We start from the raw sequence: 25,497 nt of genomic DNA on the forward strand, positions 1-25,497 counted from the left end.
TCTGCCCCTTCCCGCGCTCTCTCGCAAAATAAAAAAATAAATAAAATTCACAAAATTAAAAAAAAAAAAGAAGGTGACCTCAAAAACAGACCTGGACCAAGAGCCTCACATTTTGATAACACTCTTACCCCTTGGAGTGCTTTCAACAAAACGTCTATACTCAAAAATAAGAGGGACAAAATGTGCGTGTCCATAACAAGAAGGCTTTAAAACAGCCAGTTCTTTAACTCAGCAGTTTAATACCTAGGATTCTATCTTCAGGGAAGAATTCAAAACTATGCATAAAACTTTATATACAAGGTTGGCTTGGTCCAGAAATACGCACACAAATTTAGCTCTGTATTTTTTGCAGAGCATCATATAAAGTATCCTAATGTATCCTAAATGTTGCAAAATCCAAAGAGCAGTTAAATATTTTAAGTCTCTATAAATTATTCAATCCATATAATGAGCAATCTTGTAGCCATTTTACTACTTTTAAAAAGCACAGTAATGTAGGGTGCCTGGATGGCTCAGTCAGTTGAGCCTCTGACTTCGGCTCCAGTCATGATCCCGCAGTTCGTGAGTTCAAGCCCCATGTCTGGCTCTGTGCTGACACCTCGGAGCCTGGATCCTGCTTCCAATTCTGTTTCCCTCTCTCTCTCTGCCCTTCACCCACTCATGCTCTGTCTCTCTCTCTCTCAAAATTAAATAAACATTAAAAAACTTAAAACAAATAAGTAAAATAAAAAATAAAAACCACAGTAATGTAAATCTACTACAGAAAAGAGTTCTTAACAAAAGTCAAGGGTATAAAATGATAAGCAAATGTCCTGCTGCCTTCCCCTACCCACTCTAACCCAGCTTCCCAGAGGCAAATCTTTTTTTTTTTTTTTTTTAGTTTATTTATTTTGAGACAGAGAGAGTGAGTGCATGCAAGCAGGGGAAGGGCAGAGAGAGGGAGAGACAGAGAATCCCAAGCAGGCTCCAGTACCGAAAGCTTGTAGACCAATGTGGGGTTCGAACTCAGGAACCACAAGATCATGACCTGAGCCGAAGTTGGTCGCTTAACCGACTGAGGGGGCCCCCAGAGGCAAATATCTTAAACAGATACTGTTTTTAGTTTTTATGGCTTAGTAAACCAGATGGTTACTTAAAATTGAAGTCTAAAATTTATACATATATGTCTATTTCTTGATTCATCAGCATTACATACTATTAACTGAATTATTATGAACATATTATAGGTACGTATGTAACATATTATGTGTAATACGTATATATACCATACATATACACATATATGCCATATTATATAATTATTAACATATTATTCCCCTTTGACAGATGTGAATTTAGCTCATGAATTTTTACCTTACAAATTTGTAGGATTTGTGACCTACAAATATCTCTGCCCTTCCTTCTAATTGTAATGATTATTTTTAGTTTTTCAATTAGCTATCTTTGTAAATTTAAATTAAAAAATTAAACCTCAGTTTTTACAACATTCAGAGACGATTTTTTGTTGTCTTACTAAAAAAAGATAATGAAGTTAATGTCCCACACTTGCCTCTCCCCCCTTGCCTTTCCGACTTCTTTCTTTCACAGTTTATTAGGTTTAAAACATATATATTTTGTTCTGCAATCACAATTCTTTGTCATTTAGAGATTATAAAACCTAAAACTAAAAAAAAATTTTAAGACACTATTATTATGATTATACAAATGTTATTCACTGAAGAAATAAGTAAAAACAAAATCGTCTGTTAATAAATATCTGCCCCTCAAAGCAATATATTTCAAATTCAATCCCTTTTCTTACATTTTACCGATTATTCAAAATCATGCCATATTTTTAGTTTGTTAACTAACTTTGGACTAACAGTCCTTTCTCTGTAACTTTTTGTTTTCCCTGGAGTTTCTCACTGTCTTTCTTTTTTCTTCCTATTATATACCATTTCCTTAATGACATTATCTATTGCAGGTAGTGGATTTTTTTTTTTTCTTAAAGTCATCGTTCCCTGAATGCTTTGGCATTCTGACCTGATCAGAACTGGTTACTTTCCAGGGTTGCTGCTGTCATTTGGAGCCCTCTATTTACAGCTTTCTGTGTTGTCACACATGATTGATTAAAGCAAAACTATGCTTCTTGGATCTCATTTCTTCCTGTTTCTTGGATGCTTTTTTTTTTCAGTGTGATGGAGTACTCTCAGTATTTTCTTTGTTTGCAAGTAAATTTGTTTAGAAAACATTTTTTTTATTTCACGTGTCTTAAAATGTTGTTACTTTGCCCTCATTTGATTTATAATTTGGCTGAACCTATCATTCAAGGTCCAAAATCATTTTTCTTCAGAACACTGAAGGTACCGCCCCACTGTCTTCTGACATAACTGTGTCTGATGACTTCTTAGAGGGATCTGTTTCTGGCTTTCTAGGAATTTTAAAGTTTTCCCTTTTCCCTTGGAATTCTGAATATTTAACCATTAAGTTTTTTTAAGTAATATTTTTAATTGTAGTAAAATACACATAACATAAAATTTATCATCTTGGGGTGTCTGGGTGGCTCAGTCGATAAAGCCTCTGACTTTGATTCAGGTCACTATCTCGCCGTCTGTGAGCTGGAGCCCCGCGTTGGGCTCTGTGCTGATGGCTCGGAGCCCGGAGCCAGCTTCCGATTCTGTGTCTCCCTGCCCCTCTGCCCCTCCCCCACTCATGCTCTGTCTCTCCCTCTCTCGCTCAAAAAACGAATAAACATTTTTTAAAAATTACCATCTTAACCATTTTTAAGTCTAGTCCAGTCGTACATCACAGTGTGTACAATCACGTTGTTCTGAAATCATTACCACTACCTGTCCCCAGCAGTTTTTCCTCTTACAAAACTGAAACTCTGTCCCCATTAAACCACCCTCCTTCCATCCTCCAGCCTCTGCACCCACCGTCCTACTCTCTTGTCTCTGTGAATCTGACTACTTCACTTAGCATTAGATCTTTATGGTTCATCCATGTCGTTGCAGTGTGTCTCAGAATTTTCTTTTCTTTTTTTTTTAATTTAAATTCAAGTTAGTTAACATACAGAATAGTATCGGTTTCAGGAGCAGAATTTAGAGATTCATCACTTCCATATAACACCCAGTGTTCACCTCCAAAAGTGCCTTCCTCAATGCCCATCACCCATCTAGCCCATTCCCCTACCCACCTCCCCCCCCATCAACCCTCAGTTTGTTCTCTGCATTTAAGAGGCTCTTATGGTTTGTCTCCCTCTCTGTTTGTGTCTTATTTTATTTTTCCTTCCATTCTCCACTTCACACCTGTCAGAATGGCTAAAATTAACAACTCAGGGAATAACAGGTGTTGGCAAGGATGCAGGAAAAGGGAACCCTCTTGCACTGCTGGCGGGAATGCAAAGTGGTGCAGCCACTCTGGAAAACAGTCTGGAGGTTCCTCAAAAATTAAAAAAAAAAAAAGAAAAAAGAAAAAAGAACTTCCTTATGACCCAGCAATTGCACTACTGTTAGGAATTTATCCAAAGGGTGCAAAAATGCTGATTCAAAGGGGCACGTGCACCTCAGTATCTAGCTCCTCAGTAGTGCTATCGACAGCAGCCAACCTATGCAGAGAGCCCAAATGTTCATTGACTGATGAATGGATTAAGAAGGTGCAGTGTGTGTGTGTGTGTGTGTGTGTGTGTGTGTGTGTCTGTACATAGATGTATATGTATATACATTATACATTATATATGTATATACGTGTATACACACACACATATACATAATGGAATATTCCTCGGCGATCAAAAAGAATGAAATCTTGCCATTTGCAACAAAGTGGATGGAACTGGAGGGTGTTATGTTAAATGAAATAAATCAGAGAAAGACAAATACATGATTTCACTCATATGTGGGATTTAAGAAACAGATGTCCTTCCTTCTTAAGGCTGAATTAAATTCCATTGTTATGTATATATCATACTGTGTTTATCCATTCATTCATCATTGGACACTTGGGTGGCTCCCATCTTCCGGCTTTTGTGAATATGCTGCTATAAACATGAGTATGTGGATATCTCTCTGAGACCCTAATTCTAATTCTTTGGGGAATATACCTAGAAGTGGAATAATAGGATTATATAATAGTTCTATCTTCAATTTCTGGGGGAACAGCCAAACTGTTTCTCCTCCCTCTCCTCCTCCTCCTCCTCCTCCTTCTTTTTTGATAGTAGCCAGCCTGATATGAGGCGGAATCATCATGGTTTTGATTTGCATTTCTCTAATGATTAGTGTCAGAAGGCAAATGCTTTTATTTTATTTATTTATTTTTTCAGCTTTAGGAAGAAGAATGGAGAGTTACATGGAATTGCCGATATCTGATCACCAACAGCATGCTAGGTTGGTGATCAGATAGGTCCCTAGGTTAGGGGCCTGGAATGGGTTTAACTGTGTCTTCCAAAAGGATATGCTTAAGTCTTAACCCCCAGTAGCTATAAATGTGACTGTATTGGGAAAGAAGATCTTTGGAAACAATAATCAAGTTAAGATGAGTTCATATTGGATTAGGGTGGGTCTTAAATCTAATGAATGTGTCCTTATAAAGACAGACTTGCACAGAGAGGGTCATGTGACCACGGAGGCAGAGACTGGAGTGAGGTAGCTACAACCAAGGAAGGATTTCCAGGAGCCACCAGAAGCTAGGAAGAAGCAAGCATTCTTCTCCACAGCCATCAAAGAGAGCACGGCTCAGCCGACACCTTAACTCCAGACTTCTAGCTTCCAGAACTGTGACAGAGTAAGATTCTGTTGTCCCAGTCTCCCCAGTTTGCAATAACTTGTTACAGCAGCCCCAGGAAACTAATAAGGTGTCAGCTTTACATCATACAATCTTCAGCAATCTTGTAGTGGATGTATTGTCCCCATTCCATTGACAGGTAAACGGAGATGGAAAGAGATTAAGTAGGTAATCAAAGTGCGTAGTAGCCAAAAAACCAAAGCCAGCCCTGCCTGACTCCAAAGTCCATGTTCTCCCTGCATTAGATCACACTGCTTTTGTCCAGGGGGCCGTGGGGTTTTCTAAACACATCTGGAGTCCCAACCTCCCACACCAAGGTAGAAGTTCCCTGCCTGATTGATGAGAACCAGAAACAAAGACTACAACAGAATTACATGCCGGCAGGGCCACTGTACTGTAAAAGGCAGGAAGAGATCTCTCTGTCCCCCTCTGTCTCTCTCTTCCTTTCCTACCTCATGAAGTAGAACGGGCCAACGGGGTCAAACCACCAAACTTGTCTCCTCTTCCCACCTTCACCATCTCTGAATCTCCACCTGAGGTCTGACCTTCCTTTGGCCAATCACACGGCCAAGGGAATTTGAAGAGTAGAAGCAGTGTGGCAGACTGTGACGCAGGATCTAGCTTAACTCAGTGACACCGATGCAATGCAGGAATGAATGTCTGTATCTAGGAAGAGGGCAAAGGCAGGGCAGCTCTACAGATCCCGCCATCTTTCGCCCTTCTCTTTTGGGAATCTGATGCCAAGTGGTAAGCACATCCAGGTAGAGACTGCCTGCTTGGGGCAGGCCCACTCACAGCTCTCACCTTCTTCTTTCAACCTTCACTCATCCATGTTGCTACTTTAAGCTAGGTCCCGCTCCTGCCCAAAATGTCTCTGCTCTTCAACTTTCCTCCTCCATGTAAATGGCTAAAGAAGTGTCAGATCTCAAGATAAAGCTTTATGGGAAGAAGGAGGTCCAATATAATCATTACCATCATCACCATCACTGTCATCATCACCATCAGCATCACCATAATGTCACCATCGTCACCATCACCATCATCATAGTTAACCTGATTCGGCAGACAGTAAACACCAGAGATGGCCCCAAGTGCTTTACATGCATGAATCCATTAACATCTCACAATAAAACCAGAAAGTGGGTACTGTTTCAGTCTATATTCTACAAATTAGAGTTCAATAGTGCTAATCAGTTAAATAAATGGCCCAAGATCACAGAATGAGTCACTAGTGAATCCGGGTTTCACAGCCAGCAGTCTGGACTAGAAGCTTTCACACCACAGCTGCCTCTCTGGGGCTCAGGCTCCAGCCTGGCCTTCTACCAGGAGCCTTGCATTAGCTCATCAAAGTCTTGGGTCACCCTGAACATTGTGATTCCCACTCTGAGTATACAGCTTACCCTTCTGGACTGAGTGGCAGGGCAGGATTTTAAAAATCTCTCAGTGTCTGGACAAAAGCCTTTGCAAACCATTCTTCAAAACTATTCTTAACCATCAGGGTCTTTATTGAACTTTTGCCAGAGGCGAGGCCTTACTCCCTTTATAGTCTTTGAAACAATACTTTAAACTCAGAATTCTTATGTCCATCTCACATCTGCAGAAACCAAGCTTTGCTATAACTTTTTTTTGCCTGAAACTCTCTAAGTGAATGCATCACAGTGGGCTACCAAGGTTGGCTCGGTGTTTGGATGTGGTGGTCAACTTTCCTGACATCGAGTTCATTCAGTGAGCCCAGTGATGGGTCCTCAAAGGACAAGTGGGGAACAAAAGATCCAGGCCCTGCTCTAAGGAGCTCACAATCTTGCAGAAAAAACAGACAAGCAAGCAAGCTGGGGTGACACAGTGTGGCTGGGTGAGGCTGGAGAAGCCTGGAGAAGTAGGGTGGGGAGGGGTGCAGCTCCTAGCCTAGCTCAAAGGACAAAGGCTTTACACGAGGTGACCCATGGACAGAGGAGAATGAGCCGGGAGGAGGGCAAGCCAGGCAGAGAGAACAGCATGAGCCGGACCTGCTATGTGGAGGAAATGCACCCCGGGTCCCAAAGGGTCTTCAAGAGCAGGTTAGTGATTTGCAGCAGCATCCGAATGGTTTGGGGGGGGGGGGGGGGTGGTGACTGCAGGGTTTTAAGCCAGGAAGTAACACGGTCAGATCAGTATTTTAGAAAGGTAGATCTGGCCACTGCATGGCATCAGCCTGGAGGAGGATAAACGAGATGTGACAGCCAACAGAGAAATGATGACAAGGCTGCAGGAGGCAATAGAATCTGCTGATAAAGACCATGGACTCTGGCCCTAGTTGAGGGCTCAGCTCTCAGCTCTGCCCCCTACCACACTGTGGGACCCCGGGCCTCCCTCTCTGCAAGCTGAAATCTCCCCCATCTGTAAAATGAGGATTAAAATAGTGCCTATGGCAGGCATGGGGCACCTGCGTGGCTCAGTCGGTTGAGCGTGCAACTCTTGATTTGGGCTCAGGTCATGATCCCACGGTCATGGGATGGAGCCCCGCATCATGCTCAGCATGGAGCCTACTTAGGATTCTCTCTCTCTCGCTCTCTCTCTTCCTCTGCCTCTCTTCCCCGCTTGCACGCTCTCTAAAATGAAATAAAAATAAGTAGTCCTTATGGTTCTCAGACAGGTGAAACACAGAATTACCATACAGCCAAGCAATTCCACTCCTGAGTGTGTACCCCAACGAATTGAAAACAGGTGCTCAAACAAAAATCTGTACCTGAATATTCACAGTAGCACTCTTCATAATAGTCAGAAGATGGGGGAAGCCCAGATGCCCATCAACTGATGAAGAGATAAACAAATGTGGTCCACGCCCCCCCCCCCATACAATGGAATAGGAATCAGCCATAAAAAGGAATGAAGTCCCGACATATGCTACAACATGGACAGACCTTGAAAATATTACGCTAAGGGAAAGACGCTGGAGCAAAAGGCCACATTCAATGAGATGAAATGGCCACAAGAGGCACACCTGTAGAAACAGAAGGCAGATCAGTGGTTGCCAGGGGCTGAGCGGGAGGAGGGGATAATGGAGAGCAACTGTTCAATGGGAACAGAGTTTCCCTTTGGGGAGATGAAAAGGCTCCAAACCTAGGTGGCAGTGATGGTTGCTCAACACTGTGAACATACTGAATGTCACTAATGGTAAGTTTTGTGTATGTGTACTTTACACACACACACAAAATAGGACCTACTGGCTAGGGATGTAGCACAGAGACATCAGTCAGCAAATCTGAGCTGCTATTACTGTGACGACTGGAAGGCTGGAGGGAAGGACAGGAATTAGGAAAACATTTAGGAGACAGAGTTCACTGGTTATGGTGACTTGAGTGCTGGAACGGATGTGTGGGATGCTACAGATGGGGACCAAAAGCGTCCTTGGATGTCTGGCTTGGTAGGCAGGGGGCTGGTGGGACCAGCCACCACAGGGACGGGTACAGAAATGTATGCACTTAGAGAGCCAGAAATCAGCCCCAAGTTAATCACTCTTTTAAGATTTCCTCTAAAAATCTCGCAGCCAAATTCCACTGATAATCAGTATAAGAACAGATTTCAAAGAGTTTATTTACCATAAACTTCATTAACGAATAAAGAAAGAAAAGCAGTTGAGTGATCCCAGCCTCCTTGTCCCCAGGCTCTGACTTTCCCTCTCGTCTCTGACAAAGAATCACGTGCTATTGCCATCCTTTTAATCACGTATTAGCTGAGAGCAGATTCCTTTGATGAGCTCTGTCAGTGCATTCAAGAGGAGCAATGATGGGGAAAAAAGTCCTTTCAAAAAGAATGCTTTCAGTGCTTCTGATCTAACAGCAAGTTACAAAAGCACGAGGAGGAATTATTTACACGTTGACTTCAATTATGTAATAAATAAATTCAAAGACCCGTAGAGGCAAGAAGCCAACGTGTTAGCAGTGGTCCTCTGCTGGTGAGATTATGTGCTAATGCTACTTTACTTTTCCAATTCTTTGCGTATGTGTGTGTACGTGTCTGTGTGTGTGTGTCTGTGTGATACCGGGAGGGTGTTTTCTTTGTCCACAATGGACGTATATTAAATCCCACCCACCTATGCCTCAAAAGACAGAAAAAAGTTTGAAGAGAAAAACATACAGAATGATTTCTCTGAAATTGACTTTAAGAGTAATTTGTTGAAATCCTTCACTTTGTGCTAAAGATCCAAGAAACAGGGGGAGTTACTTACTTGCGGACGTGTGTCCCACAATCCTTGAGGGGCAGCTCTGAGAGCAGACAGTCTCTGGGCTTCCCAGCTGACAATGCTGACAGGAGTGAGAGCTTAGAGGCAGTCACAGGTAGAGGCAATCACACTTACCAACAGAGCTTTGCTGAGGTACCAGTCTGGTGAATAGGCAGATTTGGGAACAAACTGCCCAACAGGACTTTTAACTCTGTCAAGCTTCAGGACCCTGGCCAGTTCCCAGAGCCTCTCCAGACACAGACTTTTGTTTTTTTAATTCTCAAATGAGAAAGTGAAACCAGATAATATTTAAAGTCTCTTCCAGGGCAAAAATTCTGTTCTGATGTCACAAAAATGTATTAAATGCCAACCAAGGGAACTAGGCCAATGTCACAGAATGACAAGGTTTATCAGATGTCTCAGCGTTGTGGGATTCCCAGTCAAGGGGGCTACCAGCATGCCTGGGGGAGGTTCAGGAATCACAGATGTGCAGAAGTTGGACAGGGTCTTTCAGGACGTTTATGAATTGTCCAGAGCACAGGTAAGAAAAGAACAGCATATACAAGACCAGAGCAATGTGGAAAACACAGGGACCCAGCAGCACCTGGGGACAGTAGAGACCAAATTTTCTGATGGATCCTGAATATTACCCTGAGATAACTGGGCTTAATCCAGCAGGCAACAGGGAGTCCCTCCAGAAACAGAAAAGCAAGCTGGTTTTGGGTTTTACAGAAAGATCACTACAGTGAGGACGATGGGCTGGAGGGGAGTAGGACTGGACAGTTAGGAGGCCGGTGCAGTAATCCAAACGTGAGGTGACACAGAGAAGGTGGACATGATGTGTGAGTGCACACCTCGCATCCTGAGAGCATCTCAAAGCCATGTGATCCTGCCAACAGTTACCTGCTCCCTCCACAAAGGCACAAAGGTACACGCTGCAAATCCCCGTGTTTGAGAAATTCTCATATAGCATATAGCTGTCTACAGACGCATTCTCTTTCTTATTAACAGGACCTCTTTGCATGTCGAAGACACTAATCCCTTTTTATGTGTTACAAGTATTTTCCCAGGTTTGTCACTTTCGTAACGCTGTTTTTAAATGTAAAATTTTCAACTATTTGTGTACTCAAATCCATGGTTCTCCCTCATGGTTTTCTTCCTGTCATATAATGCTAACCTATATTTATTTTTTACAAATCGTTTTATCTAGATTTTAATCTGATGAGGTAGTTCGCTTTATTTTCTTCTAAAAGATCCAGCCAGTTGCCCACAAATGTATGAATGATACACTCTTTTCCCATTGACTTGAAATACCTTTTTATTATACGTACATCTGTGTAGACAATCTATTTTACGCCCTTCGTCTGGCTTTTCCTGCAGAGTTGCATACGGCATTAACGTAGCTTTAGAATTTTTTAATATGTGCTAGAAATCCTCCTCTATTACTCTCCAATTGTCACAATGTTCTCACCTAGTTTCATAAATTTATATCTGCAGGATATAAACTTGAAACGGATTAACTAGTTTCATAAATTTATATCTGCAGGTGAAACGGATTAACTTGATCGCATTTCTCCCCCCAGATCCGACTAAAATGATTCTTGGAACTGCCTTCTGCATGAATTTGGGGGACAGAACAGGTGGTTTAAACATCTCTCTCTCGATTGGATCTGAGATCCCCCTTCTCCCGATCTCTGCCCCGGCGCCCAGCCCTTTCGTGAGCACACGGCACCAACATGAGAAGCTGTGGGGAGGTCCGGCGCAATCTGAGCACCCATGTCCAGCACACACAGCGTGACTATTTCCTCCCGGAGCCTCTCATGCAACAGACAGAAAGGGCAAGAGGGCTTGAGATAGGAAATGGGGACCTTGCTGTCCTTGGCTGACACCTGCCGATTTCACCCTCAGGAAAGTAAGAGAAAAACAAAGGAGATGACGGGGTCTCCTCCAAGGGTTGAAGAATCCCAGCCTACAAAGCGCAGACTTCATGCCTTTACTCTGTTTAGTTGTATGATGGCAGCGAGCCTCCGTCCTCACTGCCCTGCTCCTCCTGTTCACTCTCACGCTTTCCTGATGTAATGACGTCACCTCACAGGTTCCCCTGTCAGCCGTGCTAGAACACACTCTGTAGCTGGCAAGAGCCTTGGCTGGGTCATCCATACGCATAGCTCACTGGTGCCAGGAGACCTCGGTTCACATCCCACCAACAGCTGAACCGGCTCAGCCTCGAGGTCAGATCTTCAGCGGCGTATTCTAGAACACCCTTCCTCCGTCTTTAACTAGGTCCTTCCCTTAACGACCTCCAGCTGAATGCTCACCTCCTCCAAGAAGCCTACCGTCTACCCAGCACTCTTTACTGCCTGTATCTGCAGCATGTATGACCTAGATTTCGCGGTCACAACCTCACACATTCAGTCATGGCAGCTGTGTGTGGTTTGACCTTTGTTCTTCTCATTTAATGTCTCAGTGAGGGCACGAGGACAGCGGGTGGTAGGTGATCTGAGTCTCCAGGCTGCCCCAGACTCCACAACGCCCTGGAATCTCGCACTGGGATTGACTCACACTTACGGCACCCGATGGCCCCTTGGGCTTGAGACCCTGACACGTGACACCCATTCACAAAAACCACAGAACAGCTGCAGAAGGGTGCTGTCTGCGCGTGCACGCAATAACGATCCCAAAGACCGCAGCTGACGCTTACAGAGCACTTAAAAAACGCCAGGCACGGGGCACCTGGGTGGCTCAGTCGGTTAAGCGTCCGACTTCGGCTCAGGCCACGATCTCGCAGCTTGTGGGTTTGAGCCCCGCGACGGGCTCTGTGCTGATGGCTCAGAGCCTGGAGCCTGCTTCGGATTCTGCGTCTCCCTCTCTCTCTGCCCCTCCCCCACTTGCACTCTGTGTCTCTCTCCCTCTCTCTCAAAAATAAATAAACATTAAAAAATATATTTAAAAAAAAAACCACCAGGCACTGTGCTGAGTGCTTTACATACCTCAATCCATTTACTTTGGTGACCACCCTACGAAGGGGGTACTATTGTCAGTCTCCTTTCACAGCCAGGAAATGGAGACTCAGGGAGGTAAGTAACACATCCACAGTCACATACAATCGGTGGACGGACAGGGAGTCAAAGCTAGGCCCTTGGCCCGAGAACCTGATGCCCCACAACGCTGTAAGGCCATCGCATTTTGTATGCCTCATCTCCCCACTCAACGGTGATCTCCTTGAACATGGTCCACAAGGGCAGGGTCACTGGGACCAGGGGCAGTAAGGCTGACATCCAGCCCAATGCTCCACTGCCTGACTGCACCCATGGGTCTGCACCCCACAGTGGGTAGCCACTCCTGTTTCCCTTGAAGGCAATGGGTGGCCTGGAGGCTGCCCCGAAGACCTGGGTGTTGCTCATCTCCATCCACGTGAGAGGGCCTGGGGAGCGGGGGAAGGGCTTACAAACATCCGCGAAGTGAACCTTCTCTGACTTTTATTACAGTCACGCAGCGACGAGACAGCAAGCGGCAATCGCCAGCATTGACGACGATCAGCTCGGCCAAGGGATGCTGACCTACTGAGTGCCACCCAGAAGGTAGGGCGCAGAGTGGGGCACAAGGATGCAGCAGACACAGCCCCGACCCTCCAGGGGCTCACAGAGAAGCCAAGATGGTTTGCACCCATCTTCCTGCCTCCCCTGCCCCCCCGAAACCCTCTCCTTGCTCTAGCCAGACTTGGATTTTATTTCCATCTCTTTTGGACAGGGATTTAGCTCCTTAGGAGGCGGCGTGGCCCAGCCGCAGGGCTCTGGAGCCCCAGTGTTCAAACCCTGGTTCTAACGCCCGCAAGAAAAGCACATTCACAGGCCCAAGACTGGCACCCTCTGAGAGGCCACCGTGCAAGGTGGGGCCCCGGCTGGCACGCGGGAGCTTGGGTTTCTGGACGGTAACCACCGCTGCCTGATAAGAGTGGCTCACTGTGCCTAGGCGGCCGTGTAAACAGCGTGGTTTACACTGAACACACTCCTGGGAGTCTGGAACATGCCAGACAAGGGTGCCCGTGTGCCCAGCCTCCAGGAAGAACCCTGGGGCCCGTCTCTGACGAGCCTCCCTGGTGACAACACTGACGTGTGCTGTCACACCTGCTGCTGGAGAACGAAGGGCATCCTGTGGGACTCTGCCGGGAGAGGACTCTGGAAGCTGAGGCCCGGTGTCCTCCAGACCTGGCCCCGTGCCCTTCCGCCCTCCGCCGATTCTCGTTCGCATCCTTTCCGGTAAGAAATCAGCCGGGAGCGTGACTGTACGCGGAGTCCTGTGTGTCCTCCTAGTGAACCACTGAGCCTGGGAGTGGTCTTGGGAATCCGGACACACTAGCCAGGTGACCTTGGGCAAATTACTTGACCCAGCTGTGCCTCGGTTTCCCCATTTATGAAGCGAAGGTGATTTAAAAATGGAACCCAGCCCCCCAGCGCTGCCGCGAAGATCACACAACCCCGCGTATGTGAACCGCTCAGAATGCCTGTCTGCAGCAGGTGCTGAGGTAGTGTGAGGTGTGGTCCCACTGTGTGTATACGCCATCCTGTCCAGATGGAAGGGCCATTCGGGAAACCAGCCGACGCCTTCTAGCCACGCTGGGGGACCGCAGACTGCCAAGGCCGGCGGCCGCCCCTCCCCTTGGCTCTGAGGACACCCAGGGACCAACACACCAGCATGAAGGCACATCGGGGCGTAAGGTGGCTGTCCAGCTCGGGCATTTTCTCTTACCTTTATCTTCTCTTCTGCTGTTATGGTGAGAAGGGCTTTTAGTTGCGTTCTGTTCTAGAAAAAGAAAGAAAAAAATGCTTTGATCAACAAGTTTTGGGAACCTGACATTTGAGGCACCCGCCACCCGCCGTGCCTGGATATGCACCGGGCCTTGGACTACTGGGGGCCGGGGGCCTGCGGGGGTCTTGAAGTCCCTTCAGAACAGGAAAAAGGTGGGGCACCTGGGTGGCACAGCTGGATGAGCGTCCGACTTCAGCTGAGGTCGTGGTCTCATGATTCGTGAGTTCGAGCCCCGAGTCAGGCACTGCGCTGACGGCTCGGAGCCTGGAGCCTGCTTCCGATTCTGCGTCTACCTCTCTCTCTCTCTCTCTCTGCCCCTCCCCTGCTCATACGCTGTCTCTCTCTCTCAAAAATGAATAAACTGGGGCGCCTGGGTGGCGCAGTCGGTTAAGCATCCGACTTCAGCCAGGTCACGATCTCGTGGTCCGTGAGTTCGAGCCCCGCGTCAGGCTCTGGGCTGATGACCCAGAGCCTGGAGCCTGTTTCCGATTCTGTGTCTCCCTCTCTCTCTGCCCCTCCCCCGTTCATGCTCTGTCTCTCTCTGTCCCAAAAATAAATAAACGTTGAAAAAAAAAATTTTATAAAAAAAAAAAATGAATAAACTTAAAAAAAAATTTTTTTTTAAAAGAACAGGGAAAAAGGTCTGTGGAAACGTAGAGCCTCGTTCTCTCCCGGAGGTGTGTGTGAATCCAATCACCAGTTTCCCTAACTGGTGAGAGAGCAGGAACAGAGTGACCTGTGGTGAGATGCCTGGGGTTGGGGTCCGGCCAGACGGGGCAGAGGACAGACTCCGCAGCTCACGGCCACGGGACGGAGGAGCCACGGGCCCTCCCCAGCACCGCTTCCTTCAGGAAAAGTTGCCGACAACGGCGGCGGACGGGGCTCTGCTGAGCTCACCTCCTGGTGGGATGTGCCCGGCCCCCAAACCCCAACGCCCCACGGGTCTGCCTGCCCGGGTCGCATCTCCTCTGCTCGGGAGCTACGGGGAGACGGGAAACCGCAGGGTGTTAGGACAGCTATCTGTCCAAGCGTGCGGCATCAGAGAAGACGCACGGCGAGAACACATTTCCTCCTGGGAGAGCACGCAGAAGGTCTGACAACTGGGTTGGTGGTCAGAGCCAGACTGCCAGGGCTCACACCAGGCTCCCTCACTCACCAGCAGCCTGACCTTCGGCAAGGTATTGACTTCCCTGTGCCTCAGTCTTCTCATCTGTAAAATGGGAACCCTATTCAACTTGTGGGGTTGCCGTGAGGATTAAATCAGCCAGGATACAATCCAGAAGTGTGCGTGGCACACGGAGGGAGCCCCGAAAGCATTCTTGCTGGTGGCTGTAGCCATGGTATCGTTGTGTACAACCTGGCCTTGAGGCTTGGAGCTTGGAGCCTATGAGCGAGGCAGCCCTGTGTTGTTCTATCACAGCCGCTGCGGAGGCCTCTCTGTCTCACTGGAGGGACAGTCCATCTCCGGTGGAACCCCCTACCCACATCCCACAGCAGCTACAGTAGCAGCCCAAACCCGTTAAGGGCCAGCAGGCCAACCTAATGGAGGCTTTGAAGGGAAATAAAAACACTACCAGGTCCTTTTCTAGGGGGAAAGGGAATTTAAAAACAAAACAAACAAACAAAACAAAAAACAACAACAAATATGAGGCTGCATTCAGAAGCACACATTCGATTAACGTTTTCCATGCCCTTCTCTCTCTCCGGGTCCCTCCTCCGATGTTTTCTGACACCCAAGGTCTAAGCCGAGAGAAGCTTCAATCAAGTGTGTGACAAAGCTTGACTTCAGCTCTTTGCAAAACATAAATCCTCAGCCCCGTGCTTGCTGCGGGAACTTCAAGGCTTGAGCAACACGCTTTTTTTTTTTTTACTTTTTTTTTCTAAAAAATTTTTAATGTTTATTTATTTGAGGGGGTGGAGAATGAGTGGAGGAGGGGCAGAGAAGGGGGGGAAGAGGGAGGGAGGGAGGGAGAGAGAGAGAGTCCCAAGCAGGCTCTACACTGTCAGCGCAGAGCCTCACATGGGGCTTGAACTCATGAACCAGGAGATCATGACCTGAGCCCAAATCAAGAGTCGGACACTCAACCGACTGAGCCACCCAGGCGCCCCAAGGAACACGCTTTAGATCACAGCATGAAGTCAGCAAACACGGACCAAGTAAAATATAGCGGTGACTGCATAATGTGTAAGGTGGGCAGGAAATTTTCATAAGACACTTGACATAAACGTTCTAGGTCTTTCCCCGTTAGCCATCCATCACCTAGGGCGTGTTTTATCTAAACTTGTATGAATGTGGGGTACGCGTGTGTGTGTTTGAGAAAGCGGCTTCCAGATCCAAACTCCATGCACCTGTGGCTGTACCACCTCCTGCTGAGGGAATCGGTGAGTGGGAGCCACAGTTGGTCCCTCCCGCCCCGGCTTATCTGCCAGGGACGCATTCCAGGACGCCCAGTGGATGCCCGAACCCGCACTAGATGTGTTTTTGTCTGTACATATACACAGTTTCACTGATAAATGAGGCACAGTAAGAGACTGACAACAATAACTAAAAGTAACAATACAGTGTAGTAAAAGTTACGTGAATGTGCTCGCGTGAATGTGCTCGCGTGAATGTGCTCGCTCGCTCTCTCGCAAAATGCCTTCTGCCCTGTACTCGCCCGTCAGTTAGTGACAATGTGCAGATTACACACCCCTGGGATGAGATGAAGGAGGTGAATGGCACGGGCCTTGTGACATGGCCTCAGACTACTATTGACCTGCTGACCACAGGTCAGAAGGAACGTCAGGCTCCAGACCACGGCCGGTCCGGGTAACGGCAAGCACCGGAAACAAGACCGTGAACAAGGCGGGGCGGGGCGGGCGCTGTATTCTTGCGGTCTCCTCCGTTACTCTGATGCCATTCTAAAACGCCAGAAGGAGAAGAGATCCAGGTGTGACCCTTCCTGTTCCTGTCATCATTCCGACGGGGACACCGAGGCCACTGAGGCCGCACCGCTTCTGAAACACAGCCGGGGGGCGGTTCCCAAGCTCTGCCGGGTCGGCCATCGCCCCCACTCTACTGGAAGGATTCCATCCTGTGGAGTGCTTGCCTGTTTAAATAACGGTCATTTCCGCCCCCCTCTTGTCGTATCCGACGTCTTGGGACTGACTGACACGCAGAGCTAACCAGTGCTCTCCTGTGCAGCCACTGGAGTCTCACTCAGAATTTGGGTCATTATCAGCCCCAAACACACTTGACCTTCTCCACATCATGGATGGAATCCCAGCAGTCCCCCAATGGACTGTGAGGTCCAATCGGATGAAACGACTTGAGAACCCCGGTACAGGAGCCCCTTGTCCACTCCCAGCACTCGCTCGCTCACTCGGCAAGCACCGGGCCCCCAGGACCCATTTTCACAGCGGAATCTAGGTCGGGGCAATGCTGACCGTCTACCAGAGCCGGCAGGCAGGAGCCCCGAACGCAGGCCAGTGAAGCTCAGAATTCAGGAATCTTCAGGTGGGCGGGTGGGCACTTTCCTCTCCATCTGCAGAACTGTCCAGAGAGCCCCCTGAAGGTCTGGAAGGGGTAGGAAACTGCAGGCCATTGCACAGAGACACATCGTTTCCCCACAGAAGACTGGAGACATTAGTAGAATCATCCCCTTCCCTGAGGTTCAGAGACATTAAAAAATAAAAGAGAGGTGCCTGGGTGGCTCAGGAGGTGAAGCATCTGATTCTTGATTTCAGCTCAGGTCACGACTGCATGGTTTGTGGATTCGAGCCCTGCATCGCAGGCCATCAGGCACAGAGCCTGCTTGGGAGTCTCGCCCTCTCTCTGCCCCTCTCTGCTCACGCTCACCTTCTCTCTCTCTCTCTCTCAAAAATAAATAAATAAACTTAAAAAAATAAAATCTTGCCTGAGATTCATTAGTTTACAGATTTGTTCATTCATTTATTCAACAAATATTTACTGGGTTATTTCCTGTGCAGAGGTCTATTTTTTGGCACTGGGAACACAAGGTGTCAAGAGGAAAGACGAGGTCCCTGGTCTCACGGAACCAGGGGGAGTGTGAGGGTTTCTTATGGAAGTAAGAGTCAATACGACAGCAACACATCAAGCAAAGGAACAGACAGGACCCATCAAGGCGCGGCAGCTTGGGCAGTGCCCTTGAGTGAGTGAGGGGCCCCTCCGTCCCTCCCCCGCCGCCCCGCCCCACACCCGCCTTCCCCGGAGCACGTCCTGGGGGTCTGAGGTCTGAATGTTCCAGGATGAGGAGGGGCGGGCTTTCAGTTTCATTGACTTTCTGAGTTTCCCACTGTTGGTTTCTGTCACCTTCTTAAATTCTGATTTTCACTTACTTGGTTTCCTGTCGTCTGAAATTGGGATGGTATTTCTTCTGGGTCATGTTGCCACTATTTCTGTATCCTTCTTTGTCCTCTGTTCTTGACTGGGTACCTGATTATTTTCTGAGACATTTGTCTCATCTGACAGGTTGATAGTTTCCCTGTATCAGGTCTTTACCTTTTCGGAATCTTTCTTTTATCTTATTTTGTCTAGGATTTTTTTCCTAGTGCAGCAGCAAAGTCACACTGGCCGTCGGCCTTGGGTGGAAGGAGCCGGAAGCCGTGCAGTCCGATTAGGATTCTGTGGCGTGACCTGGGACAGTCACGCTCGGAGCCTCATTTTCCCCATCTAGTAAAAGGTGCTTTTTCCAGGGGCCGGAGTCATAACAAAGTGACCAACGTAACTAGAGCATGAGGTCCTTGAGGACAAGGACGCACTCTCCTCCTGGGTCCCCACAAGGTGCACAGCATCCTGGCATGACACTCAACTGTACACACAGATTAAAAGGTGACTGAAAAATGAAGACACTAACAGTAATGGTGTTACAGGCTGAATCGTGTCCCCTCAAAACCCGGATGTCAAAGCCCGAGCTCCCAACACCTCACAGCGTGACTGTATTTGGAGGTGGGGACTTTACAGAGGTGATTAACCTGAAATGAGGCCATTCGGGTGGACCCTGATCCAATCCGACTGGTGTCCTTATAAGAAGAGGGGATCAGGACACAGACACATGGAGGGATGACTGCGTTAGGACACGGGGAGAAGACAGCCATCTACACACCAGGGAGACAGGCCTCTGAAGGCACCAAATGCCCACAACTTGATCTCAGACTTCCAGCCCCAGGAGCACGTAAAAAATGGATGTGTGTTTGCTGTTAAGCCACCCACTCTGTGGAACTCTGTCAAGGCAGCTCATAGCGAACTCACATAAACAGGAACTACTGGGCTGAATGCCTATTATATGCAAAACACAGGGACGACAAATTAAAGCTAGTGATGACTTATCTTTATAATAACCTTATGTCAGGCCCACAGGAGTTGAGTAATGAAGGTCCCGATGAGATGCCAGGGAGCCAGGTTCATGGCAAAGTGTGTGAGATTCAAGGGCCCACGCACTCGTCTGGAATTCAGTATCACTGGAGGAAGGAAAGAGGGAAGGAAGGAAGGAGGGAGGGTAGAAAGCAGGGAGGGAAGGGAAGAAGGGAGGGAGGGAAGAAAGGAAAGAGCTAACAGATACCGTGCCCCAAGTGTCAATGCTTCTAAAACAAGAGCGACAAGACAGACATCAGAGTAACAGGGAAATACCGGTGCTGAGCTCTGGAAGGTGAGCCAGGCAGGAAGCATCAGGACATCTCCGCTCCCAATTTCTCCGGCCTGGATGGAGGCTGTGTAGCTGACCGAGAAGGAGTCTCCAACTGCTCAGAAAGAAAGCAGGTGTGAGTCAAGAAGGGGCCCCTCCACCACACCCCGGACAAGCCACACGTCAACGGAAGCCACCATCATCACTGACGTAGGCAGCGAGGGCACCACTCGGGTCTCAGGTGCCCGTCATCAGGACGGTGAACTACACATGCCCACTCATGGGGTCCCTCTTTGTCACCTGGAAGAGGCTGTCAGCACGTGCTCGGTCTTACCTTGGCCCCCAGGGCCCAGCCAGCATTGCCCGGGATGGGGTGGGTCAGTCTTCCTGGTCCAGGATAAGGCTCACTCACACATTTGCGAAACCCAGAACCTTTTGTTTTGTCTGGGGTCCAGGTGAGGGCCTATTTACCCCCGCAATCCGGTCCACACAACTCAAGAAGACGGTCTCCACGGGATTTTTGGGCCTTGGCCGACAGACCGTCAGTAAGCACTACTTTGACCCCTCCAGGGGGCTGGTTCTGTGAGCACAGCAAGGGGTATGGGGAGGCAGGACCCGGGAGGGGCTCTAGAGGTCACCATGGGTTCACGTGGGGCCCCCTCCAGCCACACGGTCTCTAGCCGGCCCTCAACTGCTTCATGACAAAAACCAATTGGATTTCAAGGGAAGCTTCCCTGGAAGACAGGGTCCGTGGCTCAAAGCTCTCCTTAGTAGGAAGCCAGAACTGAACTTTCCAGCTCTCCCAGCTCCGCTACTGGACAGGGGCCACACCCAGACCCCAAGGTGAACGAACCGCCGGGGAAGAGAGGAACCCCAGACGAGGTTGGGTGACAGAGAGGCCACCATGTGGGTTTCTAGCTTTGCAGGAGGCAGCGTGCCCTCAGCCCCGCTTCCTGGAGGTGCCCCCCCCACCCCCCATCTGACGTTGGAGGTAGATGATGCCCACCTTAAGTACTAACAGTGGATGCTTCCACTGAGCTGATGTCCTCAGGTGGCTCTAGGCACCTGCCAGGGACCAAAGGCTCTCGGGGAACTAAAACCAATAAGGAACATCTCTGTCCCGGTTCTTTACGACGGGTGCCTCCAGCCTTAGCCACGGTGCATGAAAGTGCTGAGTGCTGGGTCTGGGGACAAGGCTGTGTCCGGCCAGAGCTGACCCTGGCTTCTTGGCTGGTGGTGGTGGGGCCGAGATTGTGATACTTTTTTTTTTTTTTAACATCTTTGAGATACAACTTACGTCTCACCCCAAGGTGTAGCCAACCGCTATTCTACTTTTTGGGGACTAAGTTGCCTTTCTGGACACTTGGTAGAAATGGAATCATATACTAGGTGTTGCTTGTGTTTGATTTCTTTTACCGACATTTTTTTGAGGTGCATCTATGCTGTAGCATCGGTCAGTACTGACTTCATTTTTTTATTATTTATTTATTTTTGAGACAGAGAGACAGAGCGTGAGTGGGGGAGGAGCAGAGAGAGAGGGAGATACAGAATCTGAGGCAGGCTCCAGGCTCTGAGCTGTCAGCACACAGCCCGACACGGGGCTCGAACTCACAAACCGCGAGATCAGGACCTGAGCCGACGTCAGGCGCTTGACCGACTGAGCCCCCCCAGGAGCCCCAGTCCTTCCTTCCTTCTCAGTGCGAGTGCTACTCCATTGTGGGGACAGACCACACTGCATGTGTATGAAAGACTCCTGTGTTCCTTAACTCTGGAATTTTTCAGAATTGAGGCATGCAAAAAACCTGGCATTCTGCTCATTCAGCTTCCAAGACAAAGAATCTGCATCCTTTCTGCTGCTGAAGGGACCCCAGCTCTTTCTAGACAGTTGTAGCCCTCGGGTGGGTGGGGGCGGGTAGAATAAAATATTAGGAGGATGGTGTGGGGGATTTTAATTTAATTTGAGAAAGTTGGACTTTGGACTTCAAACTTAGAAGGGCAAAGATTCTGATCTCAGATTTTAATTCCTTTCGGACTTGAATATATTTGGGTTTCAATTTGTAAGGGATTCACTCCTAAAATTTTCATTTCTCCCTGAGAATTTGCAAAAGGGAGGCACTGGCGGGTCAGTGCTGGCAGACCTTTATGCCGATGAGCTCGGGGCTATCCCTCAATCACACTGCAAAACCCCTGACGCGCCTCGTTGACTAGGGTGGCAGGTCGTGTCTAAATGGCCGTTAGAGAGTGCTGCTATAAACGATGGGGTACCAGTGCCCCTCTGCATCAGCACCCCTGTATCCCTTGGGTAAATTCCAAGCAGTGCTATTGCTAGGTCATAGGGTAGATCGAGTTTTAATTTTTTGAGGAACCTCCACACTCTTTTCCAATAGCCAAATTATGGAAAGAGCCTAAATGTCCATCAACTGATGAATGGATAAAGAAATTGTGTTTCTATACACAATGGAATACTACGTGGCAATGAGAAAGAATGCAATCTGGCCTTTTGTAGCAACGTGGATGGAAGCGGAGAGTGTTATGCTAAGTGAAATAAGTCCTACAGAGAAAGACAGATACCATATGTTTTCACTCTTATGTGGATCCTGAGAAACTTAACAGAAGACCACAGGGGAGGGGAAGGAAAAAAAAAGAGAGAGGGAGGGAGCCAAACCATAAGAAACTCTTAAATAGAGGAGCCAAGGTGGCAGAACAGCACGGAAGCTTTTTGTGTGTCTCGCGTCCATGAAATAGAGCCAGACCAACACTAAACCATCCTACACGCCTAGAAAACCGACTGGAGGATTAACACAACAAGCTGCACAACCTGAACCACAGAATTCAGCATCTAATCAAAAACTCAACAAGGATACAATGAATTTGAATGACACACTGGACCAGATGGACTTAACAGATGTATTCAGAACATTTCATCCTGTAGCAGCAGAATATACAGAATATACATATACTGGGCCACAAATCAGCCCTAAGTAAATACAAAAAGATCGAGATCATACCATGCATATTTTCAGACCACAGCGCTATGAAACTCGAAATCAACCACAAGAAAAAAGTTGGAAAGGTAACAAATACTTGGAGACTGAAGAACATCCTACTAAAGAATAAATGGGCTAACCAAGAAGTTAAAGAGGAAATTAAAAAGTATATGGAAGTCAATGAAAATGATAACACCACAACCCAAAACCTCTGGGACTCAACAAAGGCAGTCATGAGAGGAAAGTACATAGCAATCCAGGCCTTCCTAAAGAAGGAAGAAAGATCTCAGATACACAACCTAACCTTACGCCTTAAGGAGCTGGAAAAAGAACAGCAAATAAAACCCAAAACCAGCAGAAGACAGGAAATAATAAAGATTAGAGCAGAAATTAATGCTATCAAAACCAAAAAAACCCCAGTAGAACAGATCAATGAAACCAGAAGCTGGTTCTTTGAAAAAATTAACAAAATTGACACACCACTAGTCAGTATGATCAAAAAGAAAAAGGAAATGACCCAAATAAATAAAAACAAGAATGAAAGAGGAGAGATCACAACCAACACAGCAGAAATAAAAACAATAATAAGGGAATATGATGAACAATTATATGCCAATAAAATGGGCAATCTGGAAGAAACAGACAAATTCCTAGAAACATATACACTACCAAAACTGAAACAGGAAGAAATAGAACATTTGAACAGACCCATAACCAGTAAGGAAATCAAATTAATAATCAAAAATCTGCCAAAAACCAAGAGTCCAGGGCCAGATGGCTTTCCAGGGGAATTCTACCAAACATTTAGGGAAGAGTTAACACCTATTGTCTCAAAGCTGTTCCAAAAAAGTAGAAATGGAAGGAAAACTTCCAAGCTCTTTCTATGAAGCCAGCGTTACCTTGATTCCAAAACCAGGCAGAGACCCCACTAAAAAGGAGAACTATAGACCAATTTCCCTGATGAACATGGATGCAAAAATCCTCAACAAGATATTAGCCAACTGGATCCAACAATACATTAAAAAAATTATTTACCATGACCAAATGGGACTCATACCTGGGATGCAGAGCTGGTTCAATATCTGCAAAACAATTAATGTGATTCATCACATCAATAAAAGAAAGGACAAGAACCATATGATCCTCTCAATAGATGCATAGAAAGCATTTGACAAAATAGAGCATGCTTTCTTGATAAAAACCCTCAAGAAAGTAGGGATTGAAGGAGTATACCTCGAGATCATAAAAGCCATATATGAACGACCTAACGCTAATATCATCCTCAATGGGGAAAAACTGAGAGCTTTCCCCCTAAGGTCAGGAACAAGACAGGGATGTCCACTCTCACCACTGTTATTCAACATAGTATTGGAAGTCTTAGCCTCTGCAGTCAGACAACACAAAGAAATAAAAGGCATCCAAATGGGCCAGGAGGAGGTCAAACTTTCACTCTTCGCAGATGACATGATCCTCTATATGGAAAATCCCAAAGATTCCACCAAAAAAATTGCTAGAATTGATTCATGAATTCAGCAAAGTTGCAGGATATAAAATCACCGCACAGAAATCGGCTGCATTCCTACACACCAACAATGAAGCGACAGAAAGAGAAATCAAGGAATCGATCCCATTGACAGTTGCACCAAAAACCATAAAATATTAGGAATAAATCTAACCGAAGAGGTGAAAAATCTATACGCTGAAAACTATAGAAAGCTTATGAAAGAAATTGAAGAAGACACACAAAAAAATGGAAAAAGATTCCATGCTCCTGGATAGGAAGAACAAATATTGTTAAAATGTCGATACTACCCAAAGCAATCTACATATTCAGTGCAGTCCCTATCAAAATAACACCAGCATTCTTCACGGAGCTAGAACAAATAATCCTAAAATTTGTATGGAACCAGAAGAGACCCCGAAGAGCCAAAGCAATCTTGAAAAAGAAAACCAAAGCAGGAGGCATCACAATCCCAGACTTTATTCAAGCTGTAACCACCAAGACAGTATGGTACTGGGACAAAAACAGACACTCACATCAATGGTGCAGAACAGAAAACCCAGAAATGGACCCACAAACGTATGGCCAACTAATCTTTGACAAAGTAGGAAAGAGCATCTCTTCAGCAAGTGGTGCTGGGAAAACTGGACAGCGACATGCAGAAGAATGGACCTGGACCGCTTTCTTACAGCATACACAAAAATAAACTCAAAACGGATGAAAGACCTCAATGTAAGACGGGAAGCCATCATAATCCTCGAGGAGAAAGCAGGCAAAAACCTCTCTGGCCTCAGCCACAGCAACTTCTTAGTCGACATGTCTCCAGAGGCAAGGGCAGAAGCCGGCAGGCGAGGGAAGTGACAAGTGCGGTCGGGCAGGACCACAGATGATGGAAGGCACTGGGGGAACGAGAGGAGAGAGGCAGGCCAGCCGGGTCACAGCCGGGAGGTGTGGGGAGGGACGCCAGGGCAGAGCCAGGGAAGGCTGTCTCACTTGGTCTCGGCTAGGACTCTGTGAGGCGCTGATACACGCACGGGCCATCCCAAGTTCAGAGAAGTTCAGTCCCTTCCAGAGGAGACACATCTCCAAAGTGGCCAAGCGAGGAGTCAAATCTAGGTCCATTTGAGACCGAGTCTGTGCTCTGCTTGTGGCCCCACGTTCTGTCCTCTGAACACCAGCTTAAGGAATGGGGAGGATTTATTTTTGCATCTTTGAAAGAAAACGCTGAGGATCGCTTAGCTGGGACGTATCGTAACAGTTCTTATGACATTACGTAAACCACAGCCAGGATAGACATTGCCCCGCTCATGGGCCAAATCTGTTCGTAGCTTCAGTCAATAGTAAGCGGTCGAGAACGATTCTGAGGCCCTACACAGGCCCAGAGGGAAAGCGTGGGCTGATTGCTGAGCAATGTGGACCCTGGACATGGAAGTGGAGGGGCCAGTCCTGCGCATGTGACAGGCACGACAGCATAATGGTCACGGGGGGCAGTCGTTTCCTCTGTAGAGGAGGTGGGTACTCGGAGTAAAAGAAGTCTCACCCTCCTAAGAAGACTGATAGTCCTGAAATCATGCTAACAACTAATCCCAGAATTCGTTTAAACCTGCTTAATTA

At 47.2% G+C, this 25,497-nt stretch overlaps 1 protein-coding gene across 5 annotated transcripts in view; it reads right to left on the minus strand.

Moving 5' to 3' along the window:
• EVC2 (EvC ciliary complex subunit 2) overlaps window positions 1-25,497 on the minus strand; it is a 131,927-nt gene that overhangs the window by 89,328 nt on the left and 17,102 nt on the right. For all 5 annotated transcript variants that reach the window (XM_086705475.1, XM_086705476.1, XM_086705478.1 and 2 more), the window contains exons 6-7: window positions 19,401-19,510; window positions 13,712-13,765 (exon numbers count right to left, since the gene is read on the minus strand). In XM_086705475.1, the coding sequence (XP_086561601.1) occupies window positions 13,712-13,765; window positions 19,401-19,510 (164 nt within the window). The remainder of the gene's footprint in view (window positions 1-13,711; window positions 13,766-19,400; window positions 19,511-25,497) is intronic.

This window comes from Puma concolor, chromosome B1, assembly GCF_028749965.1.
Source record: "Puma concolor isolate L17-30 chromosome B1, mPumCon1.1.hap2, whole genome shotgun sequence".
Classification (NCBI taxonomy): domain Eukaryota; kingdom Metazoa; phylum Chordata; class Mammalia; order Carnivora; family Felidae; genus Puma; species Puma concolor.